At 52.1% G+C, this 22,684-nt stretch overlaps 1 protein-coding gene across 5 annotated transcripts in view; it reads left to right on the top strand.

The window, feature by feature from the left end:
- Positions 1-22,684, top strand: part of KSR1 (kinase suppressor of ras 1) — a 162,906-nt gene that overhangs the window by 91,926 nt on the left and 48,296 nt on the right. For 3 of the 5 annotated variants that reach the window (XM_047080754.1, XM_047080750.1, XM_047080751.1), the window contains exon 3: positions 22,449-22,596. In XM_047080754.1, the coding sequence (XP_046936710.1) occupies positions 22,449-22,596 (148 nt within the window). Of the gene's footprint in view, positions 1-3,714; positions 3,777-12,868; positions 12,971-22,448; positions 22,597-22,684 lie in introns of those variants that run through there. The other 2 variants (XM_047080752.1, XM_047080753.1) reach the window with 2 other exon arrangements.

Raw genomic sequence — 22,684 nt, 5'->3', positions numbered from 1 at the left:
TTTTTTAATGTTTATGTATTTGTTTTTGAGAGAGAAAAAGAGCAAGAGAGCTAGCGGGGGAGGGGCGGGGAAAGAGGGAGAGAGAGCATCCCAAGCAGACTCCGTGTTGCTAGCATGGAGCCCAATGCGGGGCTTGATCTCCCAGAACCATGACATCATGACCTGAGCTGAAATCAAGAGCCGGCCGCTTACCGCCTGTGCCACCCAGGGGCCCCTGGAGGTGGTTTTCTGAATCAAGAGGCAGTGGGCGTCAGCTCAAGGCCCAAGAAGGGCAGCGCAGGGGACTGAAGCTGGGCCCGCCCCCAGTGTCAGCTCCCCCCCCCCCCCCCCCTGCTGCTGGTCCCAAAGGCCACTCCTGGGCATCCTCACCAGGAGGGGGTGGAGGAAGTGGGGCCTGAGCGCATGGGGATCAAGAGGAGGGTGGGCCAGGCTGCCCCAGAATGCCTGGCCGGCAGCTCTCCACATGGGTTTTAAGAATCCCAAGGAACCATTGGCCGGGTTTCCGTATGTCTTCCCCAAGCTCTCCAGACCCCTTTTCTCGATTGTTCTGTTTCTTCCCTTCACATCTCCGATTGGTTCTTAGGCCCAGGCCAGAGTTTTCTGAAGGGTAGAAAGAAGGGCTGTTTCCATTAGCAACCCCAGACCCTGCTGAGTGGGAAGGAGGCTGTCTCCGCTTGCTGAAGAGACCGTCTTTATTCCACTGGATATTCTTTCCTGCTTTGTCAAAGAGTAGCTGGCCATACGTTTGTGGGCCCATTTCTGGGTTCTCTATTCTGTTCCATTGATCCGAGGGTCTGCGTTTGTGCCAGCTTATTTTCTTAAATAAGCGTTTTATTTGGGAATAGTTCTAGATTTGTAGAGGTTGCACAGAGTTTCTGTCTGTGGCCCTCACCCAGTCTGCCCCATCATTAACATCCTACGTTACCACGGTACATTTGTCAAAACCGAGAAAACGACGTTGGTACGTTACTGCTAACTGAATGCCAGACTCTCTTTGGATTTTTCACCCGTCTTTCCACTAGTGTCTCCTTCCAGTTCTAGGATCCAGTCCAGGGTAGCACATTGTTCCCATTTACATACAAATTTGTTTCCTTTTTATTTTTTACGGTTGCTAAAATGGGCTCCTACAGTATTTTTTTTAGTCTTAATCTCATCTCTGTGTGAGTCGTACAAATCATCTCATTCCTCTCTAACACTAGACTAGTTAAGAGATAAGATATCTTCAAGCTATCTTAGCAACAACTGAGGGGTGCCCATCTACGCACAGAGAGGCACACACAGAAGGCATCAGCTTGTGCCCAGAAGGGCCCATGTGCCCAGTCGCAAGCCTGTGGAAACCCTTGGCAAGTATTTGCTGGGAGAGGGAGTGACTGAGGAATGCACGAAAGCCTTCTTCACAGGATGGAGGCTGGAGACGAAGACTTTATAACACGGTCCTCTTCTCTCTGTGTCCTTTTTATGTTTTGTTGGGTTTTTTTGGAGAAGAGATCTAAACCATGAAGTCTGGCTGTTTCCTTTGCTGAACTTCCGGTGCTCTCAGAGCTGTTCCCCGAGGCCTCTGGGCATGGCCTTTGGCTGGTGGCACTTGTCGCTTTGGCTTCTGAGTTCTCTGCGTATCTTGACCCTCCCAGGAAATAGTGGACGAAGAGAGGGGACGGATGTGGCAGTGGCCTCGGTGGTGGCTGCACTTCCCGGTTTCTGGGGTGGATGGAGGGGTTCGGCTCTCTTCCTTCCCTTCCCGAGTCCGAGCGCCAGAGCCTGCTGTGGGTGCTTCTGACATGCATGGCCTTTGATTCTAACTCTTGCACCACGGATGTCGGGGATGGACAGCTCGGGGAGACACTTTCGAATGCTGACCCAAACCATCAGAGCTTCCTTTAGAGCGACGCTGTCCCAATAGAGCTTTCTGTGATGATAGAAGCATTCTGTGCTGCCCTATCCACCGTGGTAGCCGCCAACTACATGTGGCCATGGACCACTCGAAATATGGTTAGGGCGACTAAGAAACCAAAATTAAAATTTTATTTTATCGTGATGACTTTTAATAATGTAAGGAGACGAATGGCCCTTGCTGTACTGGGCCTGCAGGTCTGGAGCCGTCTCTGGCAGGACCTTGTGCTCACAGCTGAGATGCTGGAGACACTCCCTTCGGGCCCCAGGAGCTCACAGGCTGCGTGACACTTGCCGAGAGCGGGCACCTAGAGTCCTGACAGAAGGCAGCCTGGGGTCTGTGGGGGCAAGCGGGCAAACTCGGAGAAGGACCAGCACCAGCGAGGGCTTCCCTGAGAGCCGGGACCTAGGCTGGCTGGAAGGGCAAGATGGAGGGAACAGTACCTGCAGAGACCCTGAGGTCTGAGAGAGCTGGTGCAGACTCGCAGAAAGTGTTTGCAAAGAGCTTGGCCTGGGAGGAGACTCGTGAGGAAATGGTTGGCTCATGGAGGTCTTGGCAGGTGGCGAGTAGGGGTTGGGGTCTTATCTAGAGATCATTGCAGTGTGTGTGTGAGAGAGAGAGGGAGAGAGAGGACATTAGAATTGTTTTAGGGAAATTAAAACCCCTGCCAGTGAGAAGGCTGGGTTCACCCTGAGGACAGTGAAAGGTGAGTCCGTGCTGGTGTGGGAATTCGGGGCGCCGCATGGAGGCAGGGCCCTGGGGATCAGCATGTGGGTGGGTTCAGAGGCGGGGGCCCCTCCTCCTCCCCAGCCACCTGCAGTCCCACACTCTATTTCCACCCTCACCCCCAAACCTTCCACAGGTTAAAAATCTCAGCTCCATGTTCTGGCTGCAGCTGGGGGGAAATGATTTCAGAGCCTGCTGGCGTGGAGCCATTTTTTTCTGCAGCAATTTCCCCGTTGGAAGTTGTTAAAGGAAGTGGCGAGCGCTGGCTGGGATCAGTCCCAGCCGTGAGCGGTGGGTGCTGCAGAGGCCAAGACCGCAGGCCCGGAGTCCTGGGCCACAGGGTCCCCGGAGTGAGCCCTTGCTGGTGGCGCTTTCTGAAGCGAAGATGGAGGCGAGTTCGGTAAGGGGTTTTTGTTCTGGCCCCCACTGGGCAAATTTCTCTTTCCTCTACTACCCTCGCGTCCCTGTGTTTAAGTCAGGCCTTCTCGGGACGCCTGCGTGGCTCGGTCGGTTGGTTAAGCGCCTGAGTCTTGATTTCGGCTCAGGTCATGACCTCATGGTCCGTGGTTTCGAGCCCTGCGTTAGGCTGCATTGTCAATACAGAGCTTGCTTGAGATTGTGTGTGTGTGTGTGTGTGTGTGTGTGTGTGTGTGTGTGTGTCTCTCTCTCTCTCTGTCCCTCCCCCCACTCGTGCTGTCTCTCTCAGAATAAATAAACTTAAAAAAAAAAATTTAAGTTTGGTCAGGCCTTCTCTTGGGGATGGGGAAGAAGGCTACCTGCCGCCTGCCGCCATCTTGGTTTCCCACTGGCGGAAAGTTGGCCAGAGCTCCGTGTGGGCTCCGGCGGGTAGGCTGTAAGAAGCAGGAGGCTGTGGAAGATTAAACCAGAAAAGTGAGCTGGTATTTGGCTCCTGGGTTCAGCTTTAATCCTTGTGAGTCCTCCTGCCCTTCTGCCCGGCCTCTCCTCCTGTTCCCTCTTCCCGTCATCCCCACCCTCTCCCTGGGGGAGCCAGAGGCCCCACTGTTCCAACAGCCTTGCTCTTTGGCAGCTGGGAGCCGCCTCTGAAGGCAGCACACACCCTCATCAGGCCGCGTGGAGGGATCTGCGCCAGCGTGTGGGCCCCGGCGGCCCCCGGCGGTCTTGCTCCGGAGGATTTAAGGTCTCAGTACCGCCCAGTGGGATGGGGAGACAGAGGCCCCGGGTGGTGGGCTGGCGTGCCGGTGTCACCTAGCCAAGAGCTAGAGTTGGGATGTGAAGGGAGGCAGCATTTTGTGTCTGTACCGTCCTGTGTAATCCTTACACCTGGGGTGGGGGGGGAGGGGGAGGCACCTCGATCCCCCCTCTCATAGCTGAGCAAACTGAGATTCAGAGAAGTTGAGTGACCTGGCGGTGTCACACAGGTCTTCCCTCCTTGACTCAGTTTCTTATCTAGAATAGCCCAGCCTGGGGTTACTGTATGTAGTTTGTATAATTGAATTGATCTCTTTCTCTTTCTCTCCTTCTCCCTCTTCCTCCCTCCCTCTATCCCTCCTCCTTTTCTTCCTCCCCTCCTTCCCTCTTTCCTTAATATCCATTCATTCTACATCCTTTGATCACTTACCCATATTAATTACTGCTGGGGACTAATTGATGAACAAAATACAGTCTTCCCTGGGGGCGTATAGGGTGGTCTATAGATAACCAGTCTGTTATAGATAAACAGTCTACAGATAACCACCATGGAAGCAGACTGATGGGCCCCAAGGGCAGAAGGGCTGAGATGGGGCATGATACAGAGCTGAGGGCAGGGCGGCCTTGTGTTTTTTTTGTCTCCACCCAGCCATGCACTCGTTTGGTGTGCATTTAGCTCCTGCTGTGTTCCAGGGCCTGTAGTAGGTGCTGCACTTGAGTTCCCGTCCTCACTGAACTTGCATACATCCGTCTCTCCAATTGATGACGTGATTTATTTTCTGATTCTGAGCCACGGTGCCCTCTTTTAAGCTTCAAGTGTGAAGTTGCCCCTGGTTTCTAGAAATCTGAAAAGATTAGAGCAGGACTGTTCTGGTAGCCCCGTACTGGTTCACATCTTTGAATGGGGAGCCCATCTCCTTGATCCTTTGGATTGCAATTAGACTGCAGATGCCACGTGGGCAGAAATCTGGCTCTTTTGTTCACTGTTCTGTCCCTGCTGCCTGGCATGCCGAAGGTGTCCTTGTTGAATGAATGAATTCCGATCAGATCATCCAAAGAGTTGTGGTCTGTTGGGCCGAGGCGTCTCAGGAGCTTTCTCGTGTGGGCTAGTGAGGGTTGAATTGCAGGGGTCTCTTGGGGGAGGTGACTGGAGGCTGCCGAGGGCCCGCTGAGGTCCCAGTTCCTGAGCTGCCTCTGTTCTTTGGTGAGGGGCTGGCCTCGGCAAGGCTGTGTGCCTGTAGCCCCACTCTGAGATGACTTTGCCTCTGCGACCACTCAGCTACTGGGCTGTCAGATTGTGTTCCGTCTCTCCTCCTCTGGGGACTGGCCTCAAAGGCAAGATTGCTTTAGAGCAGACCTCACCAGCCAGATATCATTGGGAAATTCTTGTGTCAACACCACACTGTTTTAATTATTGTAAACAAAAATCCCTTCTCTTACTAACCTTCTTTAAAAAAAAAAAATCAACATACATGTTTTGGTGGCTCTATTCTCATCTGTATGTTTTTGGGCAGGTAGTAAGATTGGAAATAGCTCAGAACCTGGTGTGGGGAGGCGGACAGAAACTTCACTTTGCCCCTTGCTAATGGACAAGTCCCTTACCTCTCAGCCTCTCTGGTTCCTTATCTGTCAGTTCTCTAGCTAGATACTCAGTCACTTGTGATTCCTTCTACTTCCTTAATCTCCACATTTGATTGGCTGGCTCCATTTCCAAATGAATATCCCAAATCCACCCATGTCTCTTTTTCATTACTGTTGCCTCTGCCCGCCGCCTCCTCCCCCCCCCCCCCCCCCCCCCCGCCTACTGAGCTACTGCATGGACTTGTGCAGTAGCACCTACATCACTCTCTGTATCTACTCTTGCCCTCTCCTTCATTTCATTTTTCGTAAGCCAAGAGTGATTTTTCTTAAGTATCTTTCTTTTCTGATCGTCTTTCTTTTCTGAATACAGCCCTTCATTTAATGGCTTGCGCTCAGCATAGAACCCAAGCCCCTTCACCATTACCTTCAAGGCTCTGAAATATTTGGCATCTGCCTCCTCCTTCCACACTCCTTCTCCCACCCCTCCTCACTCTTCACCTTGTGTTAGAACACGTCCGGTTTCCTGTCATGGCCAGGACCTTTGTATGTTCTGTTTCCTCTGCCTGGAAATTTCTATACTTTTAGGGCTAGCAACTTCAGAAGTCCACTCTTCAGAGAGGCCACCCTGTCTAAAATTAGATGCCTCCTATATCTGCCACTTTACTTCAGCATGCTCTTTCCTTTTTAGCGTTTACTCACCAATTTCAATTACATATTTTAGTGATTTTTCTAATTTGTTTTTTACTCTGTGTTTCCTGTTAAAATGCAAGCTCCCTAAAGAAAAAGACGGCATATTTTGTTTGCTGTTGTATTCTTAGCGCAGAAGAGAGTCCCTGGCACACAGTTGGCATCCAGTAGCTGTCTGTTGATGAGATGGATGAAGGGTGGGGGGGAGTAGATGAATTCCGTGGTACCAGGGCACATAGTAAGTGCTTATGAGTACAAGCTGTTATATTCTCCTACTACTGGTTAGAACTTTTCCATGGCAAGTTCCAGTACCGACGGGCTTAAAGACTTTGGTCAGCCTAAGTGCTAGAAGTCCAGGATGGTCTGGATGCACTCAGATGACGCTGTTAGGGTATAGTTCTCAGCCAGGCCCACTCCACAGGGCAGGCCATCAAGGGCACCGTCAAAGCAGCTAGGCCTCTTTCTGCCAGCATAGTCGGAGCGCTTGCCCACATAGAAGGAGTGCTTCTTCCCCCAGAGCCGTAGCTGGAAAATCCCAGGGAAGGCCCTGAATGGCCTGGCTTTGGTCACGTGTTATGCCAAAACCAGTCACAGGGCCGGGAAGACCAAACACTCCTGTTGGTCCGCGCTGGGTCACGGGCTCAGCCCTTTAGCAGAGAGCCGGAGAGTCTAAGGGTCTGAAGGGTCAGGGCCACGTGCCCTCGGGAAGTGGATTCCTGGAGGAAAGTTAGCCCTGCTGACAGAAGAGGCATGAATAAACGCTGTCGCCCCGCAGACGGCAAGAACTGTTGCTACTGCCACTACCGCAGTCCCCTCACCGCCATCTCCACCCTCACTGGGAGCTCTCCATGGGGCTGGGTCATCTGGCTCTCCCCTGAGGGTCTCAGGGGTGACCACTGTGCCCCATTTCCATCAGTGAGCAGAACTCTCCTGTGTCTCTGTGGGAGACCGAAGGCCTCGGGCTCAGAGATGGTGCATAAGGCCTAGACCCTGGCGGGGGCCAGCAAAAATCACATTTCTAGAATATAATCGGTGAGCCTAGCCCCTAGGTTTTGCTTTTTAATAACATTTCTCACTTTGTTCACTATGAAAGTAATGCATATTTACTTTGGATGGAACATATAGAAAAGCCAAAGAAATAAGTTATCTGTAATCCTTCATAGAGCTACTCATTGCTTCTCGGCTTTTTAGGTTTTTTTCCCCTTAATATCCGGTAATTTACCTGGATGTACATTTTTAAAATGTGAAAGGCATGGAAATGAAAACAATAATACCCTTTGTGGATGGTGTACCCCTTAATTGTACTATTCTGTGGAAATGCTTTAAACATCTTGGTGCATTTCCTTCCAGTCAGCCTTCTTTGTTCGTTGGGTTTCCCTTTTTTTTTTTTTTCTTTTTTTAATGTAGCTTATTCATGAATTTATGCTATAATTCTTTTTCTTTTCTTCCTTTCTTCCTTTCTCCCTTCCTTTCTTTCTTTCTCCCTTCCTTCCTCCTTCCTTCCTTCCTTCCTTCCTTCCTTCCTTCCTTCCTTCCTTTCTTTCTCTCTCTCTCTCTTTCTTTCTTTCTTTCTTTTATAGAAAGACTGCACACATGCGCATGGGCACAGGGAGAAAGAATCCCAAGCAGGCTCCCATGCCCAGCACAGAGCCCCTCCCTCCCTCCCTCTCTTTTTCTTTCTTTCTTTCTTTCTTTCTTTTTCTCTTCCTTCCTTCCTTCCTTCCTTCCTTCCTTCCTTCCTTCCTTCCTTCCTTCCTTTTTTTATAGAAAGACCGCACACTTGCTCATGGGCACAGGGAGAAAGAATCCCAAGCAGGCTTCCATGCCCAGCACAGAGCCCCACACTGGGGCAACTTCTCCTAACCGTGAGATCAGGACCTGAGCCAAAATCAAGAGTCAGATGCTTAACTGACTAAGCCACCCAGGTGCCCCAAGAATTTTTTTAATTTTTTTTTAATTTTTAAGTAATCTCTTCATCCAACATGGGGCTTGAACCCACAACCCCAAGACCAAGAGTCACATGCTCTATGCATGCCCCTATGCTAGAATTCTTCAGTGAGTATTCCCAGTATGTCTGGGACTGAGCTGTGAGCTTTACATGGAGTGTCTCATTCAGTCCTCCCAGTAACCTTATGAGATGATATCTTAGTATATGTGCTGCCGAAGCGAGCACTATGAGATGATATCTTAAGGCATTTGGGCCGCAGTGACAAAAACAGCATGGAGTGGGTGACTTATAAACAACAGAATTTCTCTTTCATGGTTCTGGAGGCTGGGAAGTCCAAGATCAAGGACCCGGCAGAGTCAGTGTCTGGTGAGAAACCACTTCCTGGTTCATAGATGGCTGTCTCTGCAATGTCTTCACATGGTGGAAGGGGCCGGGCAGCTCTCTGGGGTCTTTTTTGTAAAGGCCACTAATCCCATCATGAGGGCTCCACCCTTTTAATCTAAACACATCCCAGAGGCCCCATGTCCTAATACCATCACACTGGGGATTAGGTTTGATGGGGGTTGGGGGGGGGCATGAATACTTAGTCCATAGCCGGAGGCAATGCTTTTATCCCCAACGTATAATAGAGCTAGAGAAACTGACAGTGTCACTTACCTGAGGTCACCCAGATGGTACATGGTATGGCCAGGATTCACATCCAGGATATCTGGTTTCAAAGCAGGAGTCACAAAATACACACACACACACACACACCCCTACCTTAAATTCGCAGAGATAAGCATACCTGGGTGGCTCGGTCATGGATTCAAGCCCCTCATCAAGCTCTGCACTGACAATGCTGAGCCTGTTTGGGATTCCCTCTCTCTCTCTCTCTCTCTCTCTCTCTCTCTCACCCCACCCCCACTTGCACTCTCAAAAATAAATAAATAAAAGGTTGAAAAAAAAAATTCCCAGAGATAGAACCACGTATGTGTTCCGAACTCTGTGAGGCCTGAACATTCTTCCTTTTTCAGAATTGCATTTCAAAGTAACGTTTTCCAAATCGAATTACAAATGTTCATCACAGAAAAATTTGAAAATAAAAAAGTAGCTCAAAAAAGAAAACAAAATCCCTCCGCAGCTCTACCAGCCACTGATAGCCAGCCCCTTAACTTCTTTTACATTTTTTTTTTTTTTTTAAATGTATGTAGAGTAAAGTTCGGGTTGTCAGGGTATCGTTCTAAGAGCTTTGACAGCTGAGCTACATTTTTAATGGTTGTCCTGTGTGCCATCTAGGGCATCCGCTGTAGTTCATAGGACTCTTCCTGTGGTTGTCCAAACCACCCAGCCACAAATGTGTGAGAGCTCCAGGAAGGTGGGGGGGTAATTGGAATTCGTGTGGGGGTGGGGGTTCCCCAGATGATTCACCAAGAAGAGGGAGATGATCATGCTCCTGTTGACTCAGGTTGACTTTCTGGAGGTGAGCAGCGAGGTGGGTAAAACTTCTCCGTCTGTGGTCTGATATCCTGAGTATCCTGGGTGCCTGCGTCCCCAGGCCCCTGCCCCGAGGCCCGCCGGAGCCTGTGTGTCTCACGACCAGCACCTGCTCCGGGAGGTATGTGCTGACTCCCCGACTCCCAGGCACAAACTATTTTTGGCTGCAGTGACTGTTCACTAGTCATGAAAACAGAAACTCCTCTCCCTTTCTTGTCCTTCTCGGAGACACCGTACCAGGGGCTGGGGCTGCCGGGGACCCTGGGCTTGGGCCCCTCACCATGCATTGCCTGTGGAGCTGGGTGCTAGCCAAGGTTGCCAGGAGCACAGGGACCCCACCACCCGTGGTCTTGCGAGAAGCACAAAGCCTGGACCAGCCGAGGCTGGAGGGTTGCAAGGTAGGCTTTGGGGTCTGGGATCAGGTGGCCCTCCCGCAAGTCCCCAGAATGGGGACGTTTGGCTGGGCTCCAAGTCCTTGCGATGCCTCCTGCCTATAGAACGCGTCTGCAGAGTTCTAGATTGTGATTTCCATTTCACTGTTTTATTCCCTGACTTGCTTGAGGGAAAGTGGCTGGGGAACCATCAGGATCTTACTGAAATAGATCTTCCCCATCCTCCTAGAGAATGAATGATTTTTTGGCTTGTTCCTGCTTTTGGTTTGAACAGGATACATGCTTGTTTTGAGCCTGCTCTTTCTGCAGGGGGCTTAAGAAACTGAAGTTGTCCAGGCAGCCCCAGCCCTGCCTGTCAGTGCCTCTGGTCACCCAGGCCAGCAAGGCCAAAGGGGGGAGAGGCTGTGAGTGCTGGCTTTGGGGTTACACAGACCGGGGTCCCGTCCAGGTTCCGGCGCTCACTTGCTGTGGCCTAAGTGAGCGACTTAATCTCTCTGAGCCTCACTCTCCTTAGCTACCAAGCAGCTGTGCCCAGGCCCCTTCACGAGCAGTAGCAGTACCAGTAGCTGTTACGTTTATGACTAGACTGGGTGCAACTGGTTGTGGAAAGAGGAAGCATGGAGAGAAGCTGAGGAAGAATCAGCGTGCCTTGGCCCTGGGCAGTCTTAGGCCGCATCTCAGGACGTGGGTGTTGGGGTGTAGCTGCTGATAATGGGATTTGCTTCTGCTGCTGCTGCTTTTTTTTTTTTTAAGTTTATTTATTTACTTAGAGATCAAGCAGGGGAGGGGTAGAGAGAGGGAGAGACAGAGAACCCCAAGCAGGCTCCACGCTGTCAGTGTGGAGCCCGATGCGGGGCTCAAACTCACAAACTCGAGATCATGACCTAAGCCGAAAGCCAGGATCGGATGCGTAACCAACTGAGCACCGCCCCCCCCCCCAGGAGCCCCTGCTTCTTCTTTTCCAAAAGAAGAAAAGTGTGCACAGTCATCAGTGGGTGTGGAGAGGGGTGGGCAAGAACATGGAGCTGAGAGTTCCTGCACACCTGCTATCTTTTAAGCCACCGAGATGGAAGGGACTTGCCAGCCCTCTGGATTACGTAGGGCTCTGGGCCCGTGAGGCAAGCACATGGCTTGGCATTCCTCAGGCTAGCGCCCTTGGAGGTGATTCTCAGGGCAGACCTCAGGGTTGCTCTTACCCTTGGCTCACCTCTTAGAGCAGCTCAGAAAAGCTGGCAGGCATGAAACTTTACATCAGGGTAAGGAATGCCTATAATGAAAAACCGTGAGCCCTCCTAGGAGCCCAGCACAGCCTGGTGATGCACACTGGCAGGGGTGTCTGGAAATCTGGGTCCTGGTCTTGGGCTGTTGTTCAGGGTGACCCAACACGTCCCCTCCCCTCTGTGGTCCTCCGATTTTTTCCTCCCTAAAATGAGAGTTGGACTAGATTATCTCTGAAGTCCCTTTTGAACTCTGCTCTTTGACTTTGGCAGAAGAAGGATTTATCCTCTTCTTCTTAACCTCATGAATCTCCATTAGCTCCTTTCGTGCCCTCAGACCTTGGTAGCACCAGTGATGGCCTCCTTGGCTTGAGTCTGAGACACCCAATTGGGCTCCATTGGGTTCCTATACTTTGAGGCCCTTTGTTGCTGTGGGGCAGGAGTTGTTTACAGGGTTTCTGGAAAACTACAGAGAAGGTTCTGCTTACCTCCAGGATCTCCTGACAGATCTTAGTCTCCTGGTTGGATGCCCGTGAGGTAGCTTGGAAACAATGCGGCCCCTGTTTTCCAGCAGAGCAACCTGGTTCTCAGGTCTCCAGCCTGGGCTCCCTTTCTGTGGCCCCGCGCATCCCCCACCCAGACAGACAGACAAACAAACAACCCCAAAGGACAGGCTGCATAACTGAACACTCGCACGTGCCCCTCTGGTAGAGGGGTCTGTGATTCGGCTGGGGGCCCCAAGTTGGGACCCACTAGATTCCAAGCCTGGGGCCAGACATGTGCCGAGGCCCTAAGCGAAGCTGCTGTGTCCTAAGGCCCTGGTGCCAGTCTGGGGGCACTCTGGTGCCGTGGGCCTCTCTCTGTGCTGGCTGAACTCTGCTTCCGCCCTGCAGATACAGACGAGACAGAAGCAGGAGGCTAGTAGACTTGTCTGAATCCTTTTTTTTTCTTCTTCAATGTTTATTCATTTTTTAGAGAGATGGAGACAGAGCGTGAGCGGGGGAGGGGCAGCAAGCGAGGGAGACAGAATCCAAAGGAGCTCCAGGCTCTGAGCTGTCAGCACAGAGTCCAACCCGGGGCTCGAGCCCACAAGACTGTGAGGTCATAACCTGAGCCGAAGTTGGCCATTTAACCAACTGAGCCACCGAGGCGCCCCTTTGTGAATCCTCTTTTTAATGGTGTGTTTGGACAGGGAAGATTGAAGGGGCACCAGCAAGCAGTAAAGATGGCCGCAGCATGGCCGCTTCCGGAGCCCCTGTCGGTTTCTGTCAGTGCCTTTGCCCTTGGGAGAGCTGGGGTTTTCCATGAGGAGATACATTTCAAACCAGACTCCGCTCCGCAGTTCCAGCACCCCCTTCCCCTCTCAGAGGTGCCCCTGTGGGGAGGGCACATCACACACCCACCCTTACTCAGTAGCCTCTCCTCACCCAGCTGTTGGCCTGGCTCGCATCCCCACCCTCTGCCACCCTCCCTGTCCTCTTGTCACCTGCTCTGTCAACCAGGGAGGGCCTGCAGCTCCGAGGAAGCTCTGTACCCCGCCCCCCCCCCCCCATCCTGCCCTACTTGTGCAGAGGAGGGACTTTCCTGTTTGCCAGTTCCCCAGAAGTCAAGCCTGTCACCTGAGGGTTCGCGTAGCTCTTCAGCTGCTGGCAAACCCTCCCCCTGTCCCACTCTGACCCCAGTCTTATCTTTGAACGTTCTCTCTTCCGTCTGATTCTTTGACAGTATTCCAGTCCTGACTTGAGTTTTACCGTGGCGTCTGGTGGACAATAGCGTGTTTATTTATTTTTTTCCATAATCAGCAAACATCCTGGGTGTAGAGAACCGCCCCCTGTAGGAGCCTGTCTCCTGTCTCCGTTTTGGAAGTAGCATGTCTTGAGGGGTAAGCCTGCGGCCCCGAAGCTGGGGTGAGTGTTTGTGTGTTTCTCTAATGCCGGACGCGTCTGGCTGTTTCTAGACAGCAGCCGGGAGGAGCAGTTTGCGAAGTGTGTGTTGATGACTCAGAGAAAGGTGACAAAGTGCAGGAGGCCTAGATGGCAGGTGTGGGCCTACCTCGAAGCCTCTCCTCTGCGTCCCCTTCTGCAGATTGTATGCTGGCGGGGGCTGGGGACCGGGGGGGGGGGCGGGTTGCTGGCCGGGGAGAAGACCTGTCAGCACAGAGGGAGGTAGGTGGAAAGGAAGGAGCAGTGAGGCTTAGGGCCGCGAGGAGATGGAGCCCAACATAGTTGACGTGTGTTTGTTGAGCGGCTCAGTGACCCACTGGATCAGGGCTTGCCAGACTGTGCCTCGTGGACCAAGCCCAGCCCCCCACTGGTTTTTGTACCGCCATGTAAACTAAGAATGGTTTTCACAGTTTTGACAGAGAGAAAAAAAGGGAAGACTGTTTGGTGACCTGACGGTTACGTGAAATTCAGATTTCAGTGTCCGTTATTAACGTTGTGTCGGAGTGCGTATTGTTGACGTGTTGTCAACGGCCGTGTTGGTGGTCTAATGGCCAAGCTGAGTACTTCTGACAGAGACGGTGTGGCCTGCAAGGCTGAAGATCATTCACTCTGTTCAGAAAAAGCTCGCCAATCCCTGCACCAGGTACCTCAGGGTTTATAGGAAGAAGAAATGGGGGCTGGGAGGCACAGGACTGGTTCTCCAGGAGGGTGGGGCCGGCCCCTGGGGTGATGGTGGCAGCTTGGAGATCTGGTCCTAGGCGGAGTTAGAAAGCGCCGGTTTCATCCAGGGGGCACCAGGGGAAGGTAAGGCCTTGAAAGGACATGTGGAGAGAAGACCCTGGGAGGCCTCCTGTGTGCTTTTACCCCCGAAGCCAGAGCTGCACCCAGCTGGGCCCAGGGGAAGGGCCGTGCATGGAGCCAGGAAAACCAGATGTGACCTGTGATGCCAAGTAAACCCTGCCCTGGGCAAAAGAGCTCACTTTCTAGAGCGAATAGGCGGGCACCAGCCCAGGCAGGGCCAGCTGGCTGGGCACAGGGAGAGATGGCCACACCTCAGCCTTACCAATCCGGCTGTGTGGTCTTGAGCAATTCACCTACCCTCTCTGAGCCTTATCACCCATCTCAGGATGTTGGGAGGATTGCAGCGCTGACCTCTGTAGTTCGTCTGGCACCCAGGAGATGCATAATAAATGCTCATCACTTCCCTTGGTTCTTGACCTGCTCCTCAGTGCTTCTCCTTTGACCTGTATTCCTCTACGTCCACACCTTACGCCGTCACTGCACCATCGTTCTGAGGCTTTCAAGCCCAGACATACCAATGCATAGGCCAGAGACAGCCACTCCCTGGAGATTCCAGCCTGGTCCCCCACTCTGTGTGCCCCCACCCTGCCTTGGTGGGAGGGAGGGAGGCAGGCACAGACCTCCCATGGGACACCTGTGGGCTTGGGCTAGGCTGGGATTGAGTTGAAGGAGTGTGGGGCTCATGAGAAGATAGGCAGGGGTCAACCCCAGGGCACAGCCCTGCCCTTCCTGCCCTGGCCGCCAGACCTGCCTTCTGAACTGGGCATTCTCAGACACTTTCTTCCCTGGGCTACTTTGGCCAGACTTAAGGCCCTGTAGCCTGTCTTCTCTCACGGTCCCTACCCCGAGTGAGGTGGGGCGGGGGCATCAGGATCCCTTTTAAAAGCTCCCCCCCCAGGTAATTCTAGGGTGCAGCCAAGGTTGAGAGCCACTGGTCTAATCCAGCCAAACCCACCCATCTTATAAGTGATGAAACCAAACCCCAAGAGAGGGATAGGGACTGGTCCAGGGTCACGGGATTCCACCGACCAAGTCTGGTCCTTCTTTCACGATGCTAGTCCAGCTGGGGAGTGGTGGAGAGAAGCCTTCCAGGAAGTGTCTGACTTCTCCCAGGAGCTGCCATTTCTCATTTCCCAGCCCTGGGATAGGAGGAGGCTGGGCCCAGAACCGGTCCATTGTCGAAGCCAGTGACCCCTGGACAAAGCCGACTGTTGATCTCCATGGAAACCCCAGAAGGCTGCCTGACCCAGGCCCTCGCTGCCTCGGCTCTGCCTGTGCCTCCCAGAATTTCCAACTATTGTTACCCAAGCCTCACTGTCCCTCTCCCTGAGCCCCAGCCGTGGGCAGAAGGCAGAGAGAGACACGGGGGCAGGTCTTCCCTTCCCAACCGGAGGCACGTGGGCTCCTAGCCTGGACTGCCATAGAAACTGCCTTGCTCTTCTCCCTCTCTTTCCCCGGCCTGCCCCGCTGGCCTTAGAGGGGTGGACAGGAGTCTGAATCACCATGCACAGGGCTCTGGGGGTCTACCCCTGGCCCCTCCGGTGTGACCAGTCCCAGGGAAGCATCTGCGGTGAAGGATCCTGGCCCTTTCCGGGAAGCTGGGGGATGTCCCTGTGCCCCCACACCAGAAATCCAGATTCTGCAAATGGACCTGGAGAGCTAGCCCCACCGATGAGGTAGTCACTGCCTTTACTGACCCCTCCTGTGCTCTTGGCCCAGAAGGCTAAATAGAAACACAAAGTGTGGGTTTGCTTCTTGGGCTTCCTTTAATCCAGGACTTCACTGGAATTCTGCCTTGAGCTGCCCCAGCTTCTGTACGTGGCCCACAAACAGGCATCGAAGCCCCTGGCATTTCTAGTCCTGACTGACCGCGGCGAGTGTGGACGGCTCTCGGTGTCGGCCGGCACAGGCTTCTAAGTATAGACCCCAGGCAGCCCTGTGGCTGCTGGTAAGTCCCAGGATACCATCTGATACTCAGCCTGGCCTCTGACACTAGCTGCTGTCAGCCGCTGAGGGGAGGGGACAGCTGTGTTCCGCCTAGCCCGGCCCTGCCTGCCGCTCTAGAGAACAGAACCAGCAGCTTAATTACCGTAGACTGGGAGCGACCTCAGCATTCAACCAACCCTCCTCTCTAATTGTTACCAGAAAGAATAACTTCACGTCACCTACTGGAGAACATGAACCGTGACTTGAGGGAACAGTGAGAGGCAGGAAGCCAGTGTTCTCTGGAGCTCTTTCTCTGTCCCGTGTCCTTGCTGCCCCACTTCTGTGCTCACGTGCTCACCGGAGGCTTGCCGGAGACAAGGCTTTGCATCCCCGGCAATGCCTGGGCGGCCGTGTCTTCCCTTCTCGGTTTCTAGTTCATATCCTCCCACCTTTTTTTTTTTTTTTTTAAGTTTGTTTATTTATTTATTTTTGGTAATCTCTATACCCAACATGGGGCTCGAACTCAGGACCCCAAGATCAAGAGTCACCTGCTCTTCCAACTGAGCCAGCCAGGCGCCCCTCCTGTTCCATATTTTTTTCCTAGACAGAAGCTGGGGTGAGGTGGGCAAGAATTCTCCCCGTAGCAGACAGATTCTCTGCCCTCACCTCGACTCTAGGGTATGGCTTCTGGCCTCCAGGCAGGTGGGAGGCCCTCCTGGGACCTTGGGGCCTCTCACACCTGAGGGGTTTCCAAGCAGCTTTGCCCACCGGGTTGTCGGCAGGTGTAGAAGTTCAGTTGCAGCAGCGGTGTACCTGATTCCCTAATTCGCTTTCAGTGTAGAGATAATCCAGAGAAGTTGTACACGTTCCAGAATAACTTCCTAACACACTTGGCTGTGCCTGTCACTGTGGGTGGGCACATCACACCCGTGGGTGAGGTTTGGGGGTGCCAGTTGCTTAGGGCCACTCCCAGGGCCTGCACCTAGGCTCCCCTGGCCTGACTTGTCTAACTGGAAGTCCAGCTGAGAGCTGGGCGGATGCATTCTCTTTGTATACTGGTTCCCCTGGTTCCGGCCCGCTTCGTGCGCTTTCCCATCCTGACTGAATGAACTTCAGGTCTGAAATCATTTGTAGGTGTTGAAAGACCGGGGTACTTTGTTTTCGTGGTGGGGTCCCAGAGCCGGGGTGGATGCCTCACTAAGAAGGCCTGCCCCCACCCCCCTCCCCGGGCTACGTAGCTAAGGGCATTTACTGCTGGGCTGCTGCCCTCCCTCCTCATTTGCCTACAGAAATAAAGCTTTAGAAATTGCTGATCAGAACTTTGGGAGGCGTCAGGTTCTTTGCACAGGGCCTCCTTGCTGGGGTCCGGAGGCACGTGTAACTCCTGGATGTGATTGTTTGGTCTGCACAGCCTTGCATTATGTAAAAATTGCCACCATGTAAAAATAAAGTAAAACTCTAGGGGCGCCTGGGTGACTCAGTCGGTTGAGCGTTTGACTTCGGCTCAGGTCATGATCTCATGATTTGTGGGTTTGAGCCCCGCATCGCACCCTGTGCTGACAGCTCAGAGCCTGGAGCCTGCTTCGGATTCTGTGTCTCCCTCTCTCTCTGTCCCTCCCCAACTCACATTCTGTCTCTGTTTCTCAAAAATAAATACATGTTAAAAAAAAAATTTTTTTTTTAAATAAAAAAAGAAAAAACTCCAGATTTCTTCAGAGTAGGATCTGGCAACCCTCCCCTAGCCTCCCCTCACACCCCTGCACTGAGTGAAAGCAGAGGGTAGGTTTCCCGTTAGCTTGGACCTTGCTGCTGTTGGATTTCTTGTTGTCCAGTAAAGGAGAGAAGTGTTTCTACTACTTCTGTCTCCGTTAAAAGATAGATCAAAAGGGCCACAGCCCCACTGGTCTCACTTCTTCCCAAGGCCTGGCCCTGAGGCTTGTGTATTTGAGACCCTTACTCTACCAGGTGATTTGCTGACTGGTGGCTCACTTCGTTAATGGCAGCTTTTAGGTAGAGCGGGGTGGTCCCTCTCTCCGGTGATCCAGCCCTGCAGGGAGGAGGGGTTAGGTGAAGTTTTGGGGTGATGATGGGGTGGTCCGGAGCCGATGGCCAAGAAAGAATTCTTGAAGATGTCTTGGTGCAAAAAGCTGATTTTATTAAAGCACGGGGACTGGACCCATGGGCAAAAAGAGTTGCGCTGGGGTCCTCGTTATATACCTTCAGGTTGGGAAGGGGTCGGGGATAGAGTAAGTCTCCAAGGTTTCTAGGACCCTGAGGGGCTAGCTGTTGCTAGGGAAACACCATTTATCACAGTTTAATAAAGCCTCAGTCATGAGATCCTTCAGATGGATATTGGGGCCAGTAAGCTGGGAGCATGATTGCCAGCATAGATCTTGGGGCAGTTGAGATAAAGGCAGTGGACTTACCAGATCCTCGAAGTTGGGATAATGTTAAACTCAATTTCCCTTTGGCCCCCAGCAAAGTGTCATCATCGAGGCAGCTAAGCTCCTAGAGGGTGGTTACCATTTTCAAGGACTTGTCAGTGGGCTGTAGGCAGTAGGGGAATTTAATTTTCGTTTGCCTTAGTTGCCCACATTCCCGTGGCAAGCACTGAAACCCCTTTGCTTTGTTCTTGGGTAGCCAGGAGTGTCCAAGGAACATTCCACCTGGGGTGTGTGTGCGTGTGTGCGTGCACGCCAGCCTGTATCTTGCCCTCGGCTTGCCCCACGCTCCCTCATCATTAGGGGGAATGGAAGGAGCGGTCAGAAATGACGCTGATGTATGCCCGCACTCTCATTTCGCGGAAGGATGTACATAGTTCACACCTCTGGAAAGCCATGCTTGTCCTGGTGATGAAGTTTTGGGGTGGTGGGGGGTTCGTGGGGTCCGGAGCCAACGGCCAAGAAAGAATTTTTTGAAGACCTCTTTGGTGCAAAAAGGTGATTTTATTAAATAAAGCACCGGGGACAGGACCCGTGGGCAGGAAGGAGCTGCGCTGGGGTTGTAAAGAGTGGCTCCTTATATACTATGAAGTGGGGGAAAGTAACATCAAAAGGGAGATCTCCAGAGGGACTTGGGTACACTAAAAAGGACTCCTAAGATGCCTGAGGCCTCGCTGTTGTCTAGCTCAGGTGGTTTTTCCTGTAGTAAGACATTAACGTTAGGACGGTCAGGGTGTTCCTGGAGAAATGTTCTACCCTGTATTTGCCTCAAGTGTTTGTCAATGGGCGGCAGTTAGGAAATTTAATTTTACCTGCCATTTCCTTCTCGCCTGTGTTCCCCACATCACTATGGAAGGGGGATGTTGGGCTGCAGGAAACTGAGTCTACGGGTTTCTGGAGATAAGGCTACTGATAAGGTCGCCTTTTTCTTGTAATTTACTGAGATATTTGCACACTGATGGAGACTTCTGGCTCACATGACTGTAGTCTCTATCAGTTAACCGTTTGTCTCCTTTCATTCGCCCTTGGGCAGCCAGCAGTACCTGAGGAGTATCTCACACATCCCACCTTGGAGGGGGTCTGTGCTAGCTTGTATCTGGCCCTCAGCCTGCCTTTTGCCCCCCTCATCACTGGGAGAGGCAGGGGCAGCTCCAATTTAAGTACGATCCTGGACGGACCCTTCTATCCCAGTACCCCCACCCATTTTTTTTTTTTAAGGGAATGGATTTCAACATATTCTTTTCTCTTTTCTAGGGGGTTACTTCACTTGATAGAGAACAAAGAGTTTCCATTTCACCATGTAGTTTGCTTTTCAGAAAACAGGTAGAAATTAATTCCTTTAATTTACTTTGAAAAAAATTATTAATTCCCCCCGCCCCGCCGAGGTAGTCGTGGCATCCCAAGGCTTTGCCAGGTTCAGGAATGACGGCAGGGAAGAGTTGAGGGAGCCCTGGGATCCAGCCATGTAGGTTTCAGTTCTGGCCGGCCACTCATTAATGGTCTCTCAGGCTCAGGGAAGGTGCACTTGACAGCATGACCCTTGCTGATTTGTCCAGACTGGAGATCCTACACAAAGCACTGGGCGCATCGTACTGGTAGATGGTCCATAATAATAAATGCACTTACTGTGTTTGGGAGCTGGAAACTTGGTGTGTGGGGGGAGGAGAGGAGTAGAGAGACAGAAAGAAAGAAGTGAAGACAATCCTTATTTGCGGGACAGTTAGATCTGGGATTGGGCTTCTAGGCTTGTTTAGGAATCCCACTTGAGAACTGCTGAGTCATCACAGCCTTGGGAAGGTGCGCGTTTCGTGAGAACTGAGGACGCTCCAGGGAAAGACCTTGCGTTGTTTTGTGCGGTTGTGTAAATGTCAACGTCACTTTGATTCGTTCTTGACAATATTGCCAAATTGCTTTTCGCGGTAAAATGAGGGGCAAAGAGATCAAAACTGCATTTTGTTGAAGAGTGTCCCTGAGGCCGGAGGAGGGAGACACGATTGAACAAAAGCTGCTTCTCCGGGGGCCCTTTATCTCCCCAGCCTGCTGTCTTCTGTGCTGTTCTTATCAGCAGTTTCCTGTGAGGCTCTAGTTTTATCATCTGGAAGGATTTCTGACAAGCAAGGGTTTGCCCAGCCGATGGCGAGCAGTTTGGTGCTTTTTCGTGTATGTCTGTTTTTCTAAATTTTGATGTGAATCATTCTAAACAGCCGTCAGAGTCTTGTCCACAACCATGGAGATTGAAGAATATGCAGACAAGACATAAAGGTGGGGATGGGGAGGATATGGCCAGACCCCAGGCCTCAGCTGTGGCCCCCACCACCAGCATTACAAAGCCCCCAAACCATTGCTGTAATGACTCACAGACTGTACCTTCATCAGAGTCAGTTTTTTAAAAAAAAAAATTGTTAATATTTATTTGTTTCTGAGACACAGAGAGACAGAGTATGAGTGGGGGAGGGGCAGAGAGAGAGGGAGACAGAATCAGAAGCAGGCTCCAGGCTCTGAGCTGTCAGCACAGAGCCCGACACGGGGCTCGAACTCACAAACCGTGAGATCATGACCTGAGCCGAAGTCCGTCACTCACCCGACTTAGCCACCCAGGCGCCCCCATCAGATTCAGTTTTGACACCTAAGTCTAAGATTTACAGCAGCATGAATTGACAATAACCTTACTGTTTTATTTATTTATTTACTTATTTAAGTTTATTTAAGTTTGTTTATTTATTTAGAGAGAGCGAGAATCCCAAGCAGGCTCTGTGCTGTCAGCGCAGAGCCTGACCCGGGGTTTGATCTCACAGTTCATGAGCCATGAGACCTGAGCCGAAATCAAGAGTTGGACACTTTAACCGATTGAGCCACCCAGGTGCCCCAATAACCATCACTCTTTTAAAAGAAAATTACACAGCTTGCCAAAATCAGTGATAATCATCTTAGGTTCTCAAGAGCTGCGGGTTTTATATGAATCATTTGATGTGGGATGTCTGGCCTTCCCTGATACATAGAAAATCTGGAAACTGTAGAAAGGGGCCAAAGAAGAAGAAGGGGAAGGGAAAGGGGAAGAGCGCCGAGCTCCCTTCCCCCCACCCCGTTCGGTAGCTCTTTGAGCTTTCTCTATGCTAGGCCATTGTAGTGACTTGTTTTTATGTCGGTCACCTGCGAGCCATTTGAGGCCAGAGATCTGTCCCATCCTTCTGTGTGTCTGCTCCAGGCTTGGTATCACATCTGGCTCAAAGCAATCAATGCCGGAGGGGGTTCCCTCCTCCTTGATGAGGAGAAAGAGCACAAGCTTTGAAGTCAGGCCTTGATTCAAATATTCACTCTCTGTATTAGTTTTCTGTTGCCGCAGAGCAAATAACCACAAGCATCCCCAATTTATTAGCTCACAGTTGTGTAGGAGGAAGACTGGATGGCTGTGTTCAGGTGGGCTCAGCCAGCTTCCCTGCGCGGGGTCACCGGGCCGAGAAAGTCAAGGTGTTAGCAAGGCTGGCCTCTTACCTGGAAGCTTCAGTAAGAAGCCACGTCCACGTGCATTCAGGTTACTGGCAGAAGCCAGTTCCTTACAGCTATAGGTCTGAGGCTCCCTTTGCCTTGCTGGTCGGCCAGGGGCTACTCTCTGTCCCAGAGGCCCCCTGCGTCCCTTGTCACCTGGCCGTCCATCGTCAAAGTCTGCGTGGAGCCCTTTTCACACTTGGGCCTGTCCCTTCCTCTCTACCACCTTGAACCCTTGAAAGGTTTTGACTGAGAAATAAGGCAAGGATAGTAAGTGCCTACACAGTGCTTGGTGAGGGTTAATTCTTTTTCATCCTTCTCTTTGTTAAGCCAATTTCACTTGAAATCTGTCTTGTCTAATTCAGATTAGCAGAATTGTAAAGGGCCTTCTTTATCTGAAGTTCTTATCATTCTAAAAAGTTGTCATGATTCATCATTCTTCTGTGCAGAGAAATAAAAAGAAACAGGCGGGCACCATGCCCTCATCGTAACTTTTCTGGGGTTTTTTCTTCCTTCCCCCACCCTGGCCCTGAAGCTTTTGGTCTACCTCAGCTGCTGTCTCTGGTAGCCCTGGGGGTGGGGGTGAGAGCTGGCTGCCCGTGTCCTCTGACAAGTGGAGGCTTCTGGGAGGCGGACCCGCCAGCACCTGGCCCCTGCCACTCAGCAGGGGAGCCCAGCCCTGGCCACGGGGAGGATGAAGAGGGCTCCAGGGCTGGCCTGACTGCTCACCGGCTCTCTGCCGGTCTTTTCTGTGCTTTCTCAGGAGATCCTCAGCGAGCTCACACTGGATGCCCTGCTGGACATGAATGAGGTCAAGGTGAAGGAGACGCTGCGGCGCTACGGGGCCAACGCCGAGGAGTGTGGCCGCCTGCAGTACGCCCTCGCCTGCCTGCGGAAAGTGACAGGTCTGGGTAGGTAGGACCGGCCTCCCCGGTGCTAAGGCCAGCCCCGTCGGCTCCCTGTCCCTCTGCCTGGGCTTGAACGCCAGCCTTCCCTCCC

Source organism: Lynx rufus, unplaced genomic scaffold (genome assembly GCF_022079265.1).
Source record: "Lynx rufus isolate CCGP_SWC_20201006 ecotype Redwood Valley unplaced genomic scaffold, mLynRuf1.p SCAF_18, whole genome shotgun sequence".
NCBI classification, from domain to species: domain Eukaryota; kingdom Metazoa; phylum Chordata; class Mammalia; order Carnivora; family Felidae; genus Lynx; species Lynx rufus.
This window is presented reverse-complemented; position numbering and strand designations above follow the sequence as displayed.